This window comes from Paralichthys olivaceus, chromosome 1, assembly GCF_024713975.1.
Source record: "Paralichthys olivaceus isolate ysfri-2021 chromosome 1, ASM2471397v2, whole genome shotgun sequence".
Lineage (NCBI taxonomy): Eukaryota > Metazoa > Chordata > Actinopteri > Pleuronectiformes > Paralichthyidae > Paralichthys > Paralichthys olivaceus.
The window spans coordinates 30839614-30858698 of record NC_091093.1 but is presented as its reverse complement, the minus strand read 5'-3'; the positions used below and the strand labels follow the sequence as shown (position 1 = coordinate 30858698).

The following is a 19085-nucleotide window of genomic DNA, read 5'->3' as shown; positions in this document are numbered from 1 at the left end:
ACCGAGAGAACGTGAACGTCCGTCCTTCAATAAAACCTTCGACGGAAATCACCGGAGCCAGTTCTCATCAGATCCATGGAGGCAGAGTGGACGTGAGACAAACAGATTTCAGACGGACGCCCGGTCTCCTACTGACTCACCGGCTCCTCAGGAGGCCGCCGGACGGGCTCCCCAGTAACGGAGCTCGTGATATCGTGGGTATCCATGGCGACTGCAAACCCACCTCACTGCTTACGAGCGTTTAGTGTGAAGACGTTTTTATAATCAAACTCGGATTTCATGGTTTTGTGACCTCGCGTCCTGTGTGACAGCCTGAGGCTTCGTGATTGGTGAGTCTGGAGGAGGAGAGCACGGAGCGCGCCGGGGGACGGCAGCTCGAGGCCGGACCTGTGAGTGTACACACACACACACGTACACACACAAACACACACACACACACACACACACACACACACACACACACACACACACACACACACACACACACACACACACACACACACTTAAAGTAACAGGCGCCCTCAGTGAAACAAAGCAGAAGGTTTAACGCAGCTGCTTTGCTTCAGTTACACTCGGAACATGGCTCCACCCACAGAGGTGGAGTCATCTAAATAATGTAGTTTATTAGTTTTAGTTGGATTTGAAATGTAATGACACCTGAACGTCCCATTTAAAGTTAGATTATAAACCTTATCATCAGAGAGTATGATGTAGAAAGATTGTCCACTATATACATTCTCTCTCTCTCTCTCTCTCTGATGTCCTCAAGATTAACTTTGATGACCTCATCATCAGAGCGGAGATAAATGGCGGGCAGGAAGAGGGCGGAGCTCCTCGGAGGTTTGAGGCTGGAGCTGCAGTGGGTTTCGACCTCTCCTCTTCATCGTGATGAAGGTGAATTTATCTGTTTCTTCCTCCCAGAACGACTCAACACCAGAGAATGGACAGAATCTCATCGGCTTTATATTTAATGGAGGATAAACGAGTCTATAGGAGAGAAATCTATGTAAATAAATGAAAACCTCATGAATGTGGGCCTCTACCTTCACACTAACATCCCGTCTGATGCTGAAAATCTATCAAAATACTTTGTCAAATTAAAAAAATTCATTCATCAAAATGTTAGTTTAACCTCTAAGGCTGAGCTTTGTGACTTCAGTGTTTCCCTACGTGAGCCGTCAACACTCAAACTGGCTGAATCCCTTTTTTAATTTAATTTCTAGCTCGAACACTAATTTAAATTATGACAAGCAGCTAATTTGTGCATGAATGTGAAATCAAAACAGCTTCGACTCTGAGGACCAACTAAACAAAGGAGACATTAAACAATCAAATATTAAACTACCATCTTACCCTGACTCTAATTAGGAACCAAACTAACGAGCCTCGAGTGTCTGATGAGCTGAGGTCGACAACGTGACGGAGAAACCGTCTCAGAGAAAACACAAGAGTTACTGTGAGGAATAAAAACTTTCTTTATTTACAGGCAGCTGACAAACCAGCTTAGAGGAGCCCTACTGCCACCAAGTGGTCGGGAGGTCTTACACCCACCACAGCGTTTGTCGTAATATCGTAATTACACCGGCACCAACCAACAAGCTAGTTTCAGACGCAGGAAGGAGGGAAGTAAAGAATATTTCTGCTGCTTTAACCTGAACCCCCCCCCCCCCCCCCCCCCTCCGAAGAGCAACAAACTGGAAGAACGAAAACAGCTGAGGAGTCACCTCTGACCTCTGACCTCTGGCCTCGCTCACATCAGCACCAGGTTTCCACCTCAGTGAACCGAGCAGCAGGAATCAGCTTCTGCAGCTTCCAGGAAACCAAGAGAGCGAACGGATCCACGTTAACATCGAGACCTGACGAGAGACAGAGACTCTGGAACAGAAGCAGGAGGCTGGTGACCGAGGAGCTTCAGGGGAATCAGACGTTAACCAACGTGTCACAGACGAAGAGAAGCAGCAGCTGAAATGTTTCATGAAGTCCCGGCTCTGCGTCAGTCACCAGCTCTCAACATATTCCAGTTTTTTTAAACGGAGGTTTCATCATGTGGATTTGAATTCACGCTCTAAACGTGTGTTAATCCATAAAGCAGAAAGAAACACACGGAGCAGTTCTCTGCCTTTTCTATTTGCTTTCAAAGAGAACGAATCAGACGCTTTGTTGGCAGAACAATTTCCTCCCACAGCCAGTTTGAAAAAGAGCTTTGACTGAGGCTGAGCAGATTTTCATCTGAGCAGTGAAGAGAAATGACGAGTCTATTAACCGGTTAATTAACTGCTGGGAAATGAAGATAAAGCATCTTTTCATGATGAATCTCTCGTTAATCGAGCAGCAACATTAAAACGTTCACTGGAGGATTTTCTTACTTGTTTCTATTTGTATTTCTGTAACATTCAATTCTGGAAAAACTGACGATAACTGACACTGAGAACTTGTGTTGGGCTTTTCATGACTATTGACATTTTTTCTCGATCACACAATCAACTGACTCCGTCTCCAGAGCTGCTGCCCTGAGGTTGTTTGCCTCCACCAGTCAGTGCAGTGTCCGTCGACATACATCACATTAGAGTCTAACCTGATCGAATCACTTCCTCTGAGAGTCTCACTGAACAACTGGGCCGAATTTGAAACGATTCTCTTGACGCGTTCGTAAGAAAACAAGTTCACAACGTCACAGAGACCTTTGACCTTTCTGATCACGCCAGAGACAAGCAGTGATTGTTCGTGTCACACGTGATGTAATTTCCTGTGGATGTTCTTGGTACATAACACATTCACAAGATCATGATGTCACAGTGACCTTGACCTTCAACCACCAGAATGAACGTCAGTTACATCTTTGAAGAAATTCCCTTCAGAGTTCCCGAGGACAAGAGCAGGACGACATCAGGTACTAATCTACCTGAAGACTCGAGTCACCACAGAAGAATCTCCTTCGCTCTACAACACAACAAATCTCTGTTGGTTCACCTGCACCAGGAAACTCTGTGTCTCACATGAACCGAACTAATCCACGTCTCATCCGCTCAAATATCACAGTAAAAATAGCTTCGCAATAACAGACTCAACAAGTGGAGACCAGTCATGAAGCAGGTGCCGAGCTCCGAATGCAGCTGAAACTAACTTATGCTTAAACACAGACGCTTCAAAAGAAGAAGAGTCTTTTAAAAGTGAGACAACATCAGGAACGTAAGATATTAAAGACATGAAGTCAAAGGTTCAATCTGTAACTCGACCTCATTACAACGTGTAAAATCGACCTGACGTTAAGTTTTCAAACCTGCAGGAATCTGTACTTTTAATAAAGGTAACATTTCACTTGGTTGCCTATAGGTGGCGTCATATCCTCTTTGTGCACATGTCAGTGTTGTGTTTGTCCAAAGAGTCAAAAGTCACACTTTATCCAGTTTAAGTCACATTTCTACGATAAACTTTTTAGATCCTGGTGTTTTTTAACTCGGATCTGAAGTTTTCAGAGAAACAAGCTGAGCAAACGTTAGAGTGATTTAGAGACACCTAGTGGCAGCAAATTACAGATCACGCAGTTGAGACATCGAGATCTTTTATCGCTCGTCAGTAACGGCTACTTCGTGAGGTGAAGGATCGTGGAGATAAAAACAGTTTTGAAAATATCTGACTCAACTTGTTTTAAGTCACTGATCAGAGACACATCTGGGTTGCCAGGTTGGGACAGATCCCCTCAGCTGGTGTCGATCCTCCTGCAGCTGTTTGGTTCTTCAGGACGATCACGACCAATCGTTGATCACGTGAGTCTTATTAAATGTCAGCTGCCGAAAACCCAATTAAAACCAACCTTCATATTTCATATACGAATCTTTTGAATTGATTTGAATCCACCAATCAATGATTGAACTGCTTGAGCTGGACAGCAGCAGCCTCAGGACGAACACCTCTTCATTAATGATCTGATCACTTGTGGTGAGAGATTAAACCCCTGACTGGAGCTCAAAGTGAGAGACTGTCACCTCACGACTCGCATGTTAACCACACACGGTTTCTACAGCAGATACCAGAGTTTCTCCGTCAGCAGGAGAAAATCACTCTCATCCACTCGTCAATTCATCAGTTCATTTCTCTTCAATCAACACTTGTGGAGGAGCTGGTGATAAAAGCCGAGAGCAGAAGAACCGACCTGCAGGAACTTTTCAACCATTCAGAGTCCTGAACATTTTTACGCTTCAGTTAACACAAGATCTGATCCATTAAATACTGCAGAGCTTTAACATCATCATTAGTTACACCTGCAATGAACATGGGAGAAAACGTCCAGTCAGCTTTACTGCACACACGCGCACACACGCACACACACGTGCACACACGCACACACACGGACCTGTGCACCTCCTGGAATCAATACTTTACAATAGAGACTCATCAGTCTTTGGTACTGAGCTTATTAATCACCTGAATATTAATGCCTCAGTTTTCAGCACATGTTAAACTGCTCTTAATTAAAGATTTATATCATTAACCATTAATTTCACTTTATAAAAAGATTTGGCCCCAACATCTGAAACTGAACCTGAGGATGAGGATGAGGGTTTGAGCGGCTGCGGGTCAACACGAGAAATAACTGCGACTCATCAAGAGACGATCAGTTCATCACCAGAGGAAATAATCCAACAGTTTCTCTGGTGGTTTAAAAAGTAACTGAAGCTCCGGACTCACCTTGGTCGTCGTCCCCGGATCCTGTAAAGTCAGAGTCTGTTATCCCTTCTCCTTCTTCTCCTCCTCTTCTTCTCCTTCTCCTTCTTCTCCTCTTTTTCTTCTCCTCTTCTTCTCCTTCTTATCTCCTTGTCTCCTCTTTCTCTCCTCTTGTCTCCTAAACCCGCTTCATGCCTCCGACCCTCCGTGCGCCCCGCGCAGCGCGCACCAGCTCCGGGGAACTTCCACCGTGAAGTGCGGCTCTGCGGACGGAGGGAGAGGAGGTGAGGAGGAGAGGAGGGAGAGGAGGGAGGTGACGGGCCGGAGGAGAGCGGCGAGGGGCGGGTACACACAGGGGGTGAGGACGGAGAGAGGAGGCGCCTTCTGAACCTGATCCTCCCGCAGAGAAACCCGACTGCTGCCGCTGAAATTCAATACGAGGCGGAGGAAGACACCGAGGAGAGGCGAGCCTGAGGGGGGAGAGAGGAGGGAGAGAGGAGGGGGAGAGAGGAGGGGGAGAGAGGAGGGGGAGAGAGGAGGGGGAGAGGAGGGAGAGAGGAGAGGAGAGGAGAGGGGCGGTCATTAGAGACACCAAGAGAGCACCTCCCCCCCAAAAAGGACAGGTGGATGTTGGATGATGGGAGGAGGTGATGATCAACAACTGTAAATGATTGATGATCATGGTTCTGGTTGGTTCTTAATGTGATCTATAGGAAGGTAAATATGTTATATATATGTGTGTGTATATATATATATATACTGTTCATATATATATATATAACATATATACAGTATATATATATAACATATATACAGTATATATATATATATATACTGTTCATATATATATATATGTCCTTTGAGCAGGTATTGTCTGTCTGACAGATGACGTCCTCTCTCACCTTCACTTCCTCTCGCTCTCTGTGAGCTTCCCGGAAATATTGGAGACTATCGTGCCCCCTGCAAAAAAACCGGGCCATTACCATGACAACCACACTACACTACTGGGATGGGATGTGGATCATGGCAACAGCGGCAGGCAGCCAGACCAACAGCCGGCTCTGCCCCGGGGGGCGAGCCAACCTCTGAGTTCCAGGGTTTGGTTTGTGCACAGTGATTTTTATTTCTCATTAAAATCAGCTGTCAGCAGCTCAACACTCAAAGACACCCGGTCCCAAAACAACCACACGAGTCCGAGTGTTGAGCTGCGACAGGATTCACAGGGTTCAGACTCTGGATCAGTTTAAAACCTGTGTTCGTGCTCCAGCTGCTCACACTGAGCGATGTGAGGGAATCGACCGTGTGGTGATAGAAGAACAACCCCCCCCCTCCACTGTTTCACCTGTGCCCTGGACGACGCCCCCAACGACTGATGACGTGACGGTGTTTCTTAAAAAAGAAAAGTTCAGCTGTGTCGTCAGAGTCATGGACAAACAGCAGCTTCTGAAGCAATGAACAGGATTTATAATCTGCTCTAAATATATGTTACTGATGTTTCTTAAACTTGTTCAATCTTAATCTTAAACTTTTTCAATCTTAATCTTAAACTTGTTCAATCTTAAACTTAAACTTGTTCAATCTTAATCTTAAATTTGTTCAATCTTAATCTTAAACTTGTTCAATCTTAATCTTAAATTTGTTCAATCTTAAACTTTTTCAATCTTAATCTTAAATTTGTTCAATCTTAAATTTAAACTTTTTCAATCTTAATCTTAAACTTGTTCAATCTTAAATTTAAATTTTTTGAATCTTAATCTTAAATTTGTTCAATCTTAATCTTAAATTTGTTCAATCTTAAACTTTTTCAATCTTAATCTTAAATTTGTTCAATCTTAAACTTTTTCAATCTTAATCTTAAATTTGTTCAATCTTAAATTTAAACTTTTTCAATCTTAATCTTAAACTTGTTCAATCTTAATCTTAAACTTGTTTAAACTTGTATCTCAAACTGTTTCTCTCTCACATGCTCCTAACATCAGTTTAGATAGGATACAGATGTTTTCACACCTCATCATGTCAACATCGTCGATCAAAACGCTCTAAACTCACAAAGACAACAAGTTGTTTAAAGCGTCCTCGATCTTCACGACTCTAAAACATACGAACAAACCGAAGTCGGAACAACGACGAGAGTTTGTAACCCACTGATGTTAGCATTCATGCTAGCAGGGGTTTCACCTCGTAGCCACGCCCCCACAGGTTCCGTCATCAGGCTGCAGATGGAGTGAAAAGATGTGACGTCATTTTAAATGGATGGATGATGAACAGGAAGTAGTGAGAACTCACACGTCCATCGTGATGTTGATCTGCAGAGCGACAGCTTCAAGAACTCCTCAGAGGAAGTTCCTGGATTCAAACAAACCTTCACTCGTTCTTCAGCAACATCTGGAATTCTCCTGAGACACGTCGCACAACACACACACACACACTCTCCTACAACTGATGACGACACTAACGACTCTCATCCACTCGCAGGATTTAGAAAAGACTTCGTCCAGACACTGAAGCTTTGAGTGAGAGCGTCTCAACAGGGAGTCTCTCTGATCCGTCAGTTTCTACAACATCTCATTGTTACAGCTGCTGAAGGAGTTTAACACAAACACACATTCACACAAATCATTTACAGAGGACATCACTACACACACACACACACACTAACTCACACACACACACACAAACAAACACACACACACATAAATACATACACACCTGAACCTCACCTGCTGAGCACTGTAGCACAATGTAGTTTGTGTCTGATCATCACTGGAGGCCTGAACACACACACACACAGGCACAGACACACACTAACACAGAGACACACACTAACACAGACACACACACACACACACTAACACAGACACACACACACACTCACACACAAACAGATACAGAGAGACACACACACTAACACACACACACACACACACACACTAACAGATACAGAGAGACACACACACTAACACAGACACACACACTAACACACATACACACGCGCACACACACACACACACACACACACACACACACTAACAGATACAGAGAGACACACACACTAACACAGACACACACACTAACACACAGACACACGCGCACACACACACACACACACACAGAGACACGCACGCACGCACACACACACACACACGCACACACACACACACACACACACACTCACACACACTTCCGGTCACGTTGCGTTGGAGCGCTTGAAGTCGTCACCTGTGAGTCCCGGAGGGGCGGAGTTTCCCGGAGGGGCGGAGTTTCCACTGAAACCACCTGACAGACTTTCAGAATAAAGTGTGAATGAAGATGGAGGACAGATACTCTGAGAGATTCATCATTAACGTCCTGTACTCTCACTTTCACGACCTCACGTGGCTGCAGAAGATTTACCTGAGGTTCATATTTTATATAAGTTTATTTAAAAAATAGAGGAGGTCGCCTCCTGGTGGCTGGCTGACGTACAGCTCATAAACCCTGTCTCCTCCATGTCAGCAGCTAGTTTGTATCACACTGACGTTCAACTGCTCATGTCTCTGATCAGGTAGAGTAGTAGTAGGGAAGAGTAGCCAGAGGGTCGGCGGTTCGATTCCCAGTCTCCTCCATTCTGCCTGCTGAAGTGTCCTCGGGCAAGGTGCTGAACCCAAACAGCCCCTGATGGTTGTGCCGACAGTGAGTGGACAGACGAACCCTCAGGTGACGTCACAGAGACACTGGAGACATTCAGGTGTCCACATACTTTTGGCCTCATCGTGCAGATATTAAACGAGAACGTGAATCGTTGTGGAACCTTTAGATCGAGAACATCGAGCAGGGGAAGATTCTGAGCTTCTCACAGAACTTCAGATTCATGTGCATGAAATTTCTTCCAGCCTAACGCAGACAGACGTCAACAAAGGTCACGACCTTTTGAAGAGGAAGGAGAGGACACAAACTGAATCTGTGTCGTTAAGTGAAGATTTATTTCTGCAGCAGTAACCTTTCAGACGAGACGAGTGCTTCAGCCACAGAGCAGGAGGATGTGAGCGGCTCAACAAAGAAACAAACAAACCCTGGTTCGATGACTTCCTGCAGAACCTGCCTCTGAAGAGAGATCAGCTGTTTCCGCAGCTTCAGTCTGAAACGTATTCACCGCTCATTATTCTCAGAGGCAGGAGAGGAAATGAAAGATTGTTGTTATTGTTGTTATGATGATACATCGTCCTTTCATTCTGGAGAAACTCCTGCAGGGCGAGAAAACCAGTGAGAGCGAGCCGGCGTAATCTGAGGGAGAAAGAAGGTAATTAGCAGGAGGATCTCCACCCTCTTCATCCGGCGCCCTCGTACGTCTGTAAATAAACAATTAAGATGTGGAATTCAAGATTATGGAAAGTTGCTTGTGCTGCTGAGTTATTCACCGTCTCCACACTTTGAATGTTCCTCTGCTGTTTGAACTGGAATCATTTCACAGGTTTACAGTCAGAGTTCACAGAGATCATGTGCAGGAAACATTTAAAGGTGCAATAATTATAATAATAATAGTATGATAAAGATAATATGACAAAGCACAGCGGAATAAAACAAGAGTATTAAGTCTGACGATGTAGAAGTAAAGATACAAATACAAAGTGTATCTGGAGTGAATACAGAACCGGTGCCTCCCAGAGATAACAGAGAGAAGTGGGACAAAAAACTAATATTAAATTAAAGTGGTCGTAAGTCAAAAGTAATAATAGAATAAAAATAAGTTCTGGTTCTTCACAAGAAGCTGATTTAAAGCAGGAGCTCGTCTGAGGCTTCTGATTCTGACGAGTCCCGACAGATTTCCTCGTCTCTTCACCATCGGACAGAATATTCAGACAGAGCATGATTTATGAGGAGACTTTACTCCCGTGTTGTATCTCGACGTTTTCTTTCTCTTTAACGCTGAGCTCAGCGGACGGATGATGTGATGGAGGCCGAGCTGAGGAACCCAGATTCAGTGAAGAACCTCGTCCTCAATGTGTTCGCTCGCTTTATTGATCTTTTTTAATACTTGAAGTATAAAATATAAAAGTACAGAGTGTAACTTATTCCCTTGATGTAACGGTCGACTGCAGCATTCTGTGATGCTGCTGCAACAGGAGGCGGGGTCTAATGTGACCTGCCCACTCTGATTGGATCAGAGTTTGATCTTCAAACTGTTTTTATTTATTTTTCCTCCTTTTTTCAACGTTTGTCTTGAGAAGCATTTAAATAAAGTGGATTTATTATTATTAATGTTATTATTAATATTATTATTAATAGGATTTACAAAGTGCTTCACAGACACAAAACAGAAAACAAATGCAGTGTAGTTACAAATTCAAACAGGTTCATGCAAAAGACAAAATCACAATAAAACAAACGTCTGGTTATAATCTATTAATAATAATAAGCAGGACATCATGGCTGAAGATGGGAGTGAGTTATCTTTCCTCATCACTAACTTCCGTCTATTAGCCATCGACCTGGACCCTGCGTGTGTTTACTGAAAACAGCTGAGCGGCAACATTGAGCAAAAATATTTATTTATAAATGATATATAATATTTCATTAAAGTATCTTATTCTCCGTCTCAGCAGCAGAAATGTTGATGAAAGCAGATTTTTCTTTACTTCAGAGACGTTTTTAAAACCGAGCTGCTGATTTTTAAAAACAGTTTTCACATCCGGCTTCTTCCCAAAAGTCCTGTCTCACTGCCGTCAGCTCGTCTTCCTCAGAGTATAAATATCCTCATGAACACTGGACTGCTCTGCTGTGGACGGATCAACGAGTTGAGGGTCTCGAGCTGGCAGCCGGGGGAATACCTTGTTGCTATGGCAACTAATGAACCATGTAGGGGGGAGGTGGGGGGGGGCATGCATGTTGTACGGGGACGTGTGGAAAAGATGCTGAAGTGGAGCACGTGAGGTCATTAACGCAGAAACATGGTGCTGCTCACATGACCAGGTACCAGGTGCATGATGGGATTTGACCACACTCTTGGGAGGATGATGTCATCAGGACACGTTTGTTGGTCAATGCAGCTCCAGAGCGGCCGCCACACACACACACACACACACACACACACACACACGTCTCTATGGTTATACACTCGATGACATAATGCATTCCCTTCACACTGACCTCAACCATCACAGATAAATCCTTAACCTAAACCTAGAACCAAGTCTGAACCCTATTTATTTTTGAGGACCAGACAAAATGTCCTCACAATGTTGGTATAGAACCAAAACTGTCCTCATAACTATAGATAGACACACACACACACACACACACACACACACACACACACACACACACACACACACACACACACACAGAGGACCTCATTCTAAAGTGGGACATTATGTAGGACACAGAAAAAAACTGGAAAGAGAAAAGTGATGAAGTGAAAACACAAACACCTGCAGCCATAGGTGTTCATGTCATCTTCATCATCATCTTCATCCTCTTCATCATCATCTTCATCACTGACATATTTAAAGTCTCCATTCTTTGTAACTCATCAACGTCTCATCATCAAATCTGAGTTAATATTCAGCTCTCTTCTTCTTCTTCTTCTTCTTCTTCTTCTTCTTGGTTCTTTGAGGAGGACAAACACTCAAAGCTCTCCGTTGTGTAGTTGTTGTCCTGAGCTTGATGTGGCTGATTGCCTTGATTGGTCCACACAAGATGTTTTAAAGTGTGCAACACTTTGACAAAGACAAATATGAGAGACTAGAATCAGTGGAGATGGTTTAGTCTGATTTATTGCTGTGTTTTGTGATTTCACTTTTATTTTCTTGCTCATGAGTATTGACAGTAAGAACTCACCACTACAATATGTTTTGTGTTTGGAAGATACCGATGGACTGAACATGTGAAAGTCTAAAGTGCTTCATGCAAACCGAGATGGAGCAGATCTCCAACATAACAAAGAATCCGTCCTGATCTGTGATGTCCGTGGGTTGAAGGCCTGAGATCGAACCGAAGTGGGATCGAACTGTTGGTCATTGATCGTGTGGGAATCAGGAGGATCAGAGTGGGACGGTGAATGATCGTATCTCTGCTGATTTATCTGAAGAGTCCTGACCGCGGCCCTGGACAGAACAAAACCCATCGACCCGTCCTGGAGTTTCCTTCACTGGATCAAACCTCGTCTTCATGTTGTTCCATCATCACAGACGGATTCAGAGCTGAAACACTCGGAGTCTCCGTCCGACGCCGGCTCGTATCATCGCTGCAGTGTTTCTGCCGACAGGCCTGTTTGTAGAGCTGGAGCCCACTCCTCTCCACCGGCACACATCACAGGTGCCCTCCATCCCTCCATCCCTCCATCCCTCACTCCATTTCTGAAACAACATAAATCATAGCCCACATGTTCTCACCTCCACCTCCTCCCCGTACTTTTTCTCCCACTCCTTCGGTTCCCCTCCTCGGTTGATGGAGGCAACTGGGTCACCAACAACTGGAGGACTGGTCGAGAGACAAAGAAAGCCAAAGCAAGAGAGAGAGAGGGAGAGAGGGAGGGAGGTGCAGACGGTTTCTTCTTTTATTAGAATCCTGTCTGAACGATTTCCTCTACCAGATCCGAACCAGGTTGACAAGGAGCGTTTGAGGAGACTTTTGGGGTTAATTCCAATCTTTAAATGATCCCTAGTAAGTTTTTACTGCCCCCTGCAGGATTCACATGATGGTGGACAAAGTGCTGGCTAAAGCCCTGCGTCCATATACATGTGTTTATACATATATATATATATATATATATATAAGTCTGAATGTTTTATTATTTTGTGCATCGTGAAATATAGTGTACGACCATCGGTCACTAACCAAACAATATGTCCCATCATGCATTGAGCTTGTGTTGTTGACAGGGAGAGGAGAGGAGTGAGGGCAGCTCTCTCTCTCTCTCTCTCTCCTTATTCTGATCATAAATATCTGAATCATAGAGACAATAAAAACTGACATGTTTATATCTGCAGATGAATGAACCGGAGTATCTTTGCACTTGTTTCACAGAAAAACAGAATCTTTATTGTAGAGCCTCACTCAGAAAAAAGCTTTGTACAAAAAGATCACGAGTGAAGCTGGAACAGCACAAAATCAGTTGGAGGTAAATATTATTTTTTCATATACAAAGAAATGAGGACGAGTATAAGTCAGTTAAAGTTCAATCTGTCCATGAAGGAAGTGATTGTGAATCAGTTTCACTGCTTTGGTGCAAATGAAAGTAACAACAGGAGCGATGGAGGCAAAAGCAAGACCTTGGTGCAGAAGACCTTAAATGTACAAGGGGTATTCACGCTCGTCCTATATTCTGAAATGTTTATACAGTATATATATATATATATATATATATATATATATATATGAGGGAAAACAGTACTCAGAGTAAACCTTCTGCCACACTTCATATTTTATGAAAATGTAGAGCTGATCCATGTTCTCATCGTCCCTGTGAAGCTGTGGTCTTTGGGTAAAGTCAGGTACTTTTTGAACGTGGTGATGATGTACGTGTCCACTAATGGTTCCTGTAAACTGAGAAGCGTCATCAGGTTGCCTTTACAGCACCACTCCTTACACAGGGCCTGGTAAACGTCCCCGTGCAGGTGTTTGCATGTGTCCCGGCTGATGACAAAATGTTTGTTTTTGACCTCTGTCCATATCAACTCCCACAGATGCTCCATGATTATCTCAAGCTCTGTACTGGTGTACCTCAGTTTTGAGTTATGTTGAGCCTTCAAGACAAATTTGTCTACGATGACCCTCAAGGCAACTTTGTCCATTTGTTTGTGGACTGCTTTGTCCAACTCGTATATTTGTAGTTGGGACATGCCCAGCACGGTTATGTCCAGCTGGGATAAGCTAATCTTGGATTTGCCCTGCACAAGTGTGTCCATCTCATCCTCATCAATAAAGTATTTCTGATTCTGATCAGACTCGTCCTGCACAGGTTTGTCCATCTCATCCTCATCAGACCCATTCTGCTCCATGTTCTGTTTGGGTTTGTCCAGCTTGGGTGTGTGCAGCCCGGGTCCGTCCCCCTCAGACAGGACCAGCTCAGGTACGTACAGCTCGGATGTGTCCAACTTAGACTCATCCTGCTCGATGACCTGCTTGGATCCCCGTCGTGATGGGATTGCCAGAAACACGCTTGCGTAAGCATGTCGATCCAATTTGTTTGGGATCATTGTCACTGTTTTTCTATGCGAGTTGAATTCCGGTTATAAACTGTGGCTGAATAGTAAATTCCTTCCTCGTTTATAATTCCTCTTCTTTGTGTCGGCTGTGATGTGTCCCACCAGCTGGGGATCAAAGCCAAAACAACAAATACATTCTTATTAAGATATTTATTGGCATCAAAGGAATTTCAGATCAAAGGAATAGGATCTGTGCCAAAGCCACACCCCCTAGCAACCGTTACTAATTACTGATGGTTACCATTGAGATAATAAGAATACGAATAATAAATAAAATGAAAAATTGTATTTCAGCCTCAAATAAATGTAAAAGAGCTGAGCTGATTTTCTGGGTGACACCTTCCTCCATTCATCATTTCATGATGGATCTAAGTGCTAAGATGATATCAAATGCAGCTGACGAGCTCGTTCCAGCTGCTGAGCCCGACCACAAGTCGACATGTTTGGTTTCGGAGCTTCTGACTGTTTTTTTTTTTTGCATTTGAATACTGCAGACGTTGATGCTGAAGAGGAGGAGACAGGAGGAAGATGTGCCAATGACGGCCAAGTGAGGTCAGCCACTGGTCAAAGTTCACCAGAGATCAAGTGAATGAGAATCCTCGACAACAAACGCTACATGTGGGTTTTATCATATAGAAGGTGCAAGCGGACATGTTAACACGTTTAAACCGTAGAGGGAGATTAATGTTGACACCTGCCATGAAAATATTTGATTCCTGTTTGAGTGAATCAAGTCAGAAACAAATCTCTGTTGTAGCTCATCACGAGTCTGAGGAGTAAACAAACAGGAGCGACTGTTTGATTTCCATCTGTTTGTTTTATTTTCATGTGTTTGTGGCTCCTGTATTAAATGAGAAGACTTTGCCATCTAGTGGCTTCATGTGCACATTACATCCAACTCACTGAGGAACTCAGAACAATTCTTTTATAGAATCAATCGCTCAAAGAGACGAATTGAACTCGGGACAAACGTGATCACAGGAAGTCTCCTCAGTAGTTTAATTGGAGGGGGCGGAGCCTCCACCAGTGTGTGTGGAAGTGTTGAAGTGGATGTTCTAGTTCTACAGCGTCTGTGTCCGACAACATTTAATCATTTTCATATCAGGAACAAAGCCTCTTCTTGTGTGAACTGTAGATTTGGCCGACGCTGCTGAGTTTTAATGTTAATAATAATAATACATCGTATTTCTAGAATGTTTTTCAAAGCTCTCAAAGTAGCTGGTCCTGACTGTGGTACATGGACAGCATCAGATGTTCTGAAGTGGTACATGGTGTAAAACGTTTATCTATACGACTAAAACAATTACATACACCTGCTTCTGGACAAAAGGTCCATATTTTATATGAAGCATTTCTACCAGGGAGTAATAAGCTGATTACACGCAACATTCTGCTTATCGGCAGTGTTCCGACATATTTTGACTTCTTCTCTGGTTAGTGGGAGGAAGTGGAAACGCTCCGTCCATCTTTATTCACAATTGATGGATCAATGTTGTTGATGTGCTGAGTCAAAATATTTGAAATCTAAACTGTGACGGTTGAATAAGTGGCGGCGCCACCTTGTGGTTCATCACCGCACACTGTGAGTAAAACACACATCATGTGGACAAAGTGAGGAAAAGTGGAATAAGCTTTATTAAAGTTCTTTGCGATGGTAAAGTGTGACACAGTATTGCACCGACTGAAGCCTCGTGTCATCAGCTCCGAAAAATAGAGGCGGTAGAGAAAATAAGCCTTTTGTCAGTAGTTAACCTTTTTCATAAATAGATTCAGCTCATCTTTTCGTCCATCAATCATCTTTATGTACAGATCATTACAACAGAGTACCGCAAACTATAAATCAATCAACCCGTCAATTAACCAGCCAGAAAAAAAACCCGTCACACGTCTTGTTCTGTTTCACTCGTCTTTGAAACAACAGACATTCTTTTCTTTGAAATCTTTTTCTGGCTCGTTAGTTGAAAACGATCAATGAGAAATGTACACTCATCATATGTCTGCCGAGTGGATAGAAATACATTTATATACTGTACATACATACAGATACTCTACAGCATCCACATAAATACAGGAGACCAACTTAAATACAAACCTCGTGTCTTTGTTTACAGTGAACTTTCATGTGGAGAGATTTTATCTTCCTCTCTATGACTTTACTGAGCAAGTGGGAGGGACACACACACACACACACACACACACACACACACACACACACACACACACACACACACACACACACACAGGCTCTACAGTTTAAAGGTATCAGGGTGATGGGGGGGGGCGCTGCTGAGCTCGTATGAGATAATTACATGAGTGTTTTCTTCAGTGCATAGTTTAAACTCAGCATCGCGTCTGAGAAGCAGGATTTTATGTGAACGGCAGACGAGACGTTTGTTCTCAGGTGAAGAACGTGGAGCTGGACAGGAAATGGATTTCATAACGTCGTGTCGAAACAGGAAGTGTTTTCATAATGATACATCATCCGCAGAAGTTCAGTCTCTGACCACGTCCCAAGGCAACAAGCCACAAAAATATTAATAACAATAATATTAATAATGTGTTTGAAGAAAGATAAGAAGAAGAAGAAGAGGATGGAAGAGGAGAAGAAGAAGAAGAAGAAGATGGAGGAGGAGAAGAAGAAGAAGATGGAGGAGGAGAAGAAGGAAGAGAATACGATGATGAAGAAAGAGGCGTGTGGTTTCTAAAGGCCTCAGTTCCAAAATAAAATGTATCTAGAAAATCTACTGAAATAATCTAAACAAATCAAACCAGTTCTTTGATTCTGATCAATAATGTTTTGTTTCGATTGAAAAAACAACTGAAATGATTAATGATTAAATGAACGAGTGAAAAGTTCAAACTGAATCCGCACGTAGTCAACATTAACCTTAACGTCAAAATAGCTGTGCTGAACCTGAACCAGGAAAATGTGCGACTGAACGAGAACGTGGAGAAAAAACTTTTCAGAAAAAACAAATACAGACTTCAGCTTTTAAACCTCGAGCTTGTTAGTTCCAGCATCGCGTCACTAGAGGGCTCCAGTGAGGCACAGGAGGACCAGCACGTGTATCGTGAGAAGGTAGAAGAGGAAGAGGTGTCGAGAGCGGGCGCGGCTCGTCAGCAGCCTTGAGAAGTAGAGGCTCCGCCCTCTGAGCCATCGTCGACACGCCGCCATGCCGCCTTTCACCTGCAGGGGGCAGAAGGAAGACAGTGAGAGAAACAGACAAGACGTCCTGCAGGTGAGAGGAACATGAAGAAGAGATTAAAACTCACCTGGCGTGTTATTAGAGGTTGGTTGGGGTCCAGACTCAGAGCGTCCCACTCGTCCTCTGTCTCCATCTCAATACTGAAATCTCTCTGAGTGTCCACACTGCAACACAGACACAAGGTCTCACACTGAAGAATAGGAACCAGAATCTGAAGGAGACGCTTCCAGAGGACGACGGGTGAATATTCACAGGAAACGATAATCGCTCTACAAACTCGCACAAGTAACGTGACGCAAGTGAGTCGTCTGGACGATAAACCTGAGGCTCACCTCTTTGCTCGGTCCTCAGCGAGACGCAGAGCCTCCTCCGCTGTTTCTCTCCTGGTTCTCTCATCTGCCAGAATCTGCTCCAGCTCAAGAAGCCTGAACATACGCAGCACACACGCACGCACGCACACGTTAACAACATGTTAACAACATGTTAAGCGTCACAGAGTCACACAGGCAGACTTCTTCTCACCTCTCTCGCAGCTGATTGGCTTCGTCAGGTTCAGGAATCATTGAGTCGTCGCTTCTCTCCTGTGGAGCTCCTGGTGCAACCTCAGCATATACTGACCCCTGGTGGTGAGGACACAGTATTACAGGAACATACAGTTGCAACTTTATAAGAGAATATTTCTACGTAGACTTTCTGTCACGTGTCAGAGTCCATGTTGAGTTGTGAAAGGTTCAGGTGGAAACAGTCCAACAGAAACACGTGGAACTGACGAACATGTGCCGGATCATCTACCTGAGCTTGTCCTTGTCTTTCCAGCCAGTGGCAGCGGTTCTGTGTGTCCCTCAGCGTTTGGGACACGGACCTCAGCTGAGCTGCGACTGCACCTTTCTCCTCGACGGCCTGCTGCAGCTGGGGGAGGGGGAGAGGGAGGGGGGAGGAGTGAGGAGAAAAGTTTGTTGAAGGAAGATTCAGTGTTTTCACACCTGAAAGTCGGGACTTGGATAAAACCAAGGTTCATGTCTTTGTCTCTTGAACTGTGTATTTTATCTTGACTGCGCTGTCGTCGTGGTCGTGTGTTTTAGTACCTTGGCGTTGAGCTGCTGGAAGTACTGGTCTCGTTGTTGGATCTCGTACACGCAGCGCTGAAGATCTCTGTGAAGCTGAACCCTCTCTGCCTCCAACCGCCTCACCACCTCCTCCGTCACACTCGCACCAGACAGAGCGACCGCTTCATGCTGCAAGCAAGTCAACACGTGGGTTCATGAAATAAATACTTTTCTTTGCATTTCTGTGGTGTGCCCTCTAGTGGAATACTCCAGTAACATGTGTAACAAGTATGTGAACTATAATGTTCATGACTGTGGTGAAAACATGAGAACACGAGTCACATCTCCAGTCATACGTGTCACAGTCTGCACACAGAAGCAGAATGTTGGTGTAAACTCACTTTGACTTGAGGTGAGTCCTTCCTGTCTTTGTCCGTCCAACTGTACACAACAGAACTCCATCAGTGACATGAACAAGAATAAACACGTCTCATTGAGCACTTTGCTCTTTGCTGTTGGAATCATGGTGTTTACGACAGTTTGGCCAAAATTAAGACCTGTAACTAAGTCTCTTAATTAATTATGTGTGTGTTTAGGGTGAAACTTGTAATAAACCAACGTGTGACGTCTCCAATTCCCTTTAAAAGATTAAACTGAAAGATTAAAATCTTGTGTCTACTTCTACCTCAGATTCGCTGCTTCTTCCTGAGAGCTGCTGATTTCTTCATCTGGGCTCCTGCGAGTTTGTTGAAGCTCGTTCATCTTCTGCAAAAACAAACGATGACACATCAGTCAGAAAGTTAAACAAGTTAAAAAGATAAATCAAACACCAAGTTTCACAGAACATGTGCATCCCAACAGAAATATACCATGCAAGTCAAAGCAATGGTAGAAAACAATCTGTTCATGCTTCATGTCCGTCAGATGAAACCACAACAGAGACAGAAGAGCAAGCAACAGCCAAACCCACATCACAGCCGACG

The 19085-nt window shown here is 43.8% G+C and overlaps 2 protein-coding genes across 14 annotated transcripts in view; both read right to left on the bottom strand.

Annotated features, from left to right (window-relative positions):
- LOC109641673 (SH3 and multiple ankyrin repeat domains protein 2-like) overlaps positions 1-7534 on the bottom strand; it is a 118863-nt gene extending 111329 nt beyond the window's left edge. For 5 of the 6 annotated variants that reach the window (XM_069527651.1, XM_069527660.1, XM_069527662.1 and 2 more), the window contains exons 1-2: positions 7386-7534; positions 4690-5135 (exon numbers count right to left, since the gene is read on the bottom strand). The gene's annotated coding sequence lies outside the window, so the exon portion shown is untranslated. Of the gene's footprint in view, positions 1-4689; positions 5136-6951; positions 7084-7385 lie in introns of those variants that run through there. The other variant, XM_069527654.1, reaches the window with a different exon arrangement.
- A 7928-nt stretch (positions 7535-15462) lies between these two features.
- LOC109646560 (golgin subfamily B member 1-like) overlaps positions 15463-19085 on the bottom strand; it is a 29525-nt gene continuing 25902 nt past the window's right edge. For all 8 annotated transcript variants that reach the window (XM_069527588.1, XM_069527617.1, XM_069527605.1 and 5 more), the window contains 8 exons: positions 18788-18867; positions 18504-18543; positions 18142-18291; positions 17849-17965; positions 17579-17676; positions 17389-17481; positions 17124-17220; positions 15463-17037 (listed from right to left, as the gene is read on the bottom strand). In XM_069527588.1, the coding sequence (XP_069383689.1) occupies positions 16879-17037; positions 17124-17220; positions 17389-17481; positions 17579-17676; positions 17849-17965; positions 18142-18291; positions 18504-18543; positions 18788-18867 (834 nt within the window). In that variant the 3' untranslated portion in view covers positions 15463-16878. The remainder of the gene's footprint in view (positions 17038-17123; positions 17221-17388; positions 17482-17578; positions 17677-17848; positions 17966-18141; positions 18292-18503; positions 18544-18787; positions 18868-19085) is intronic.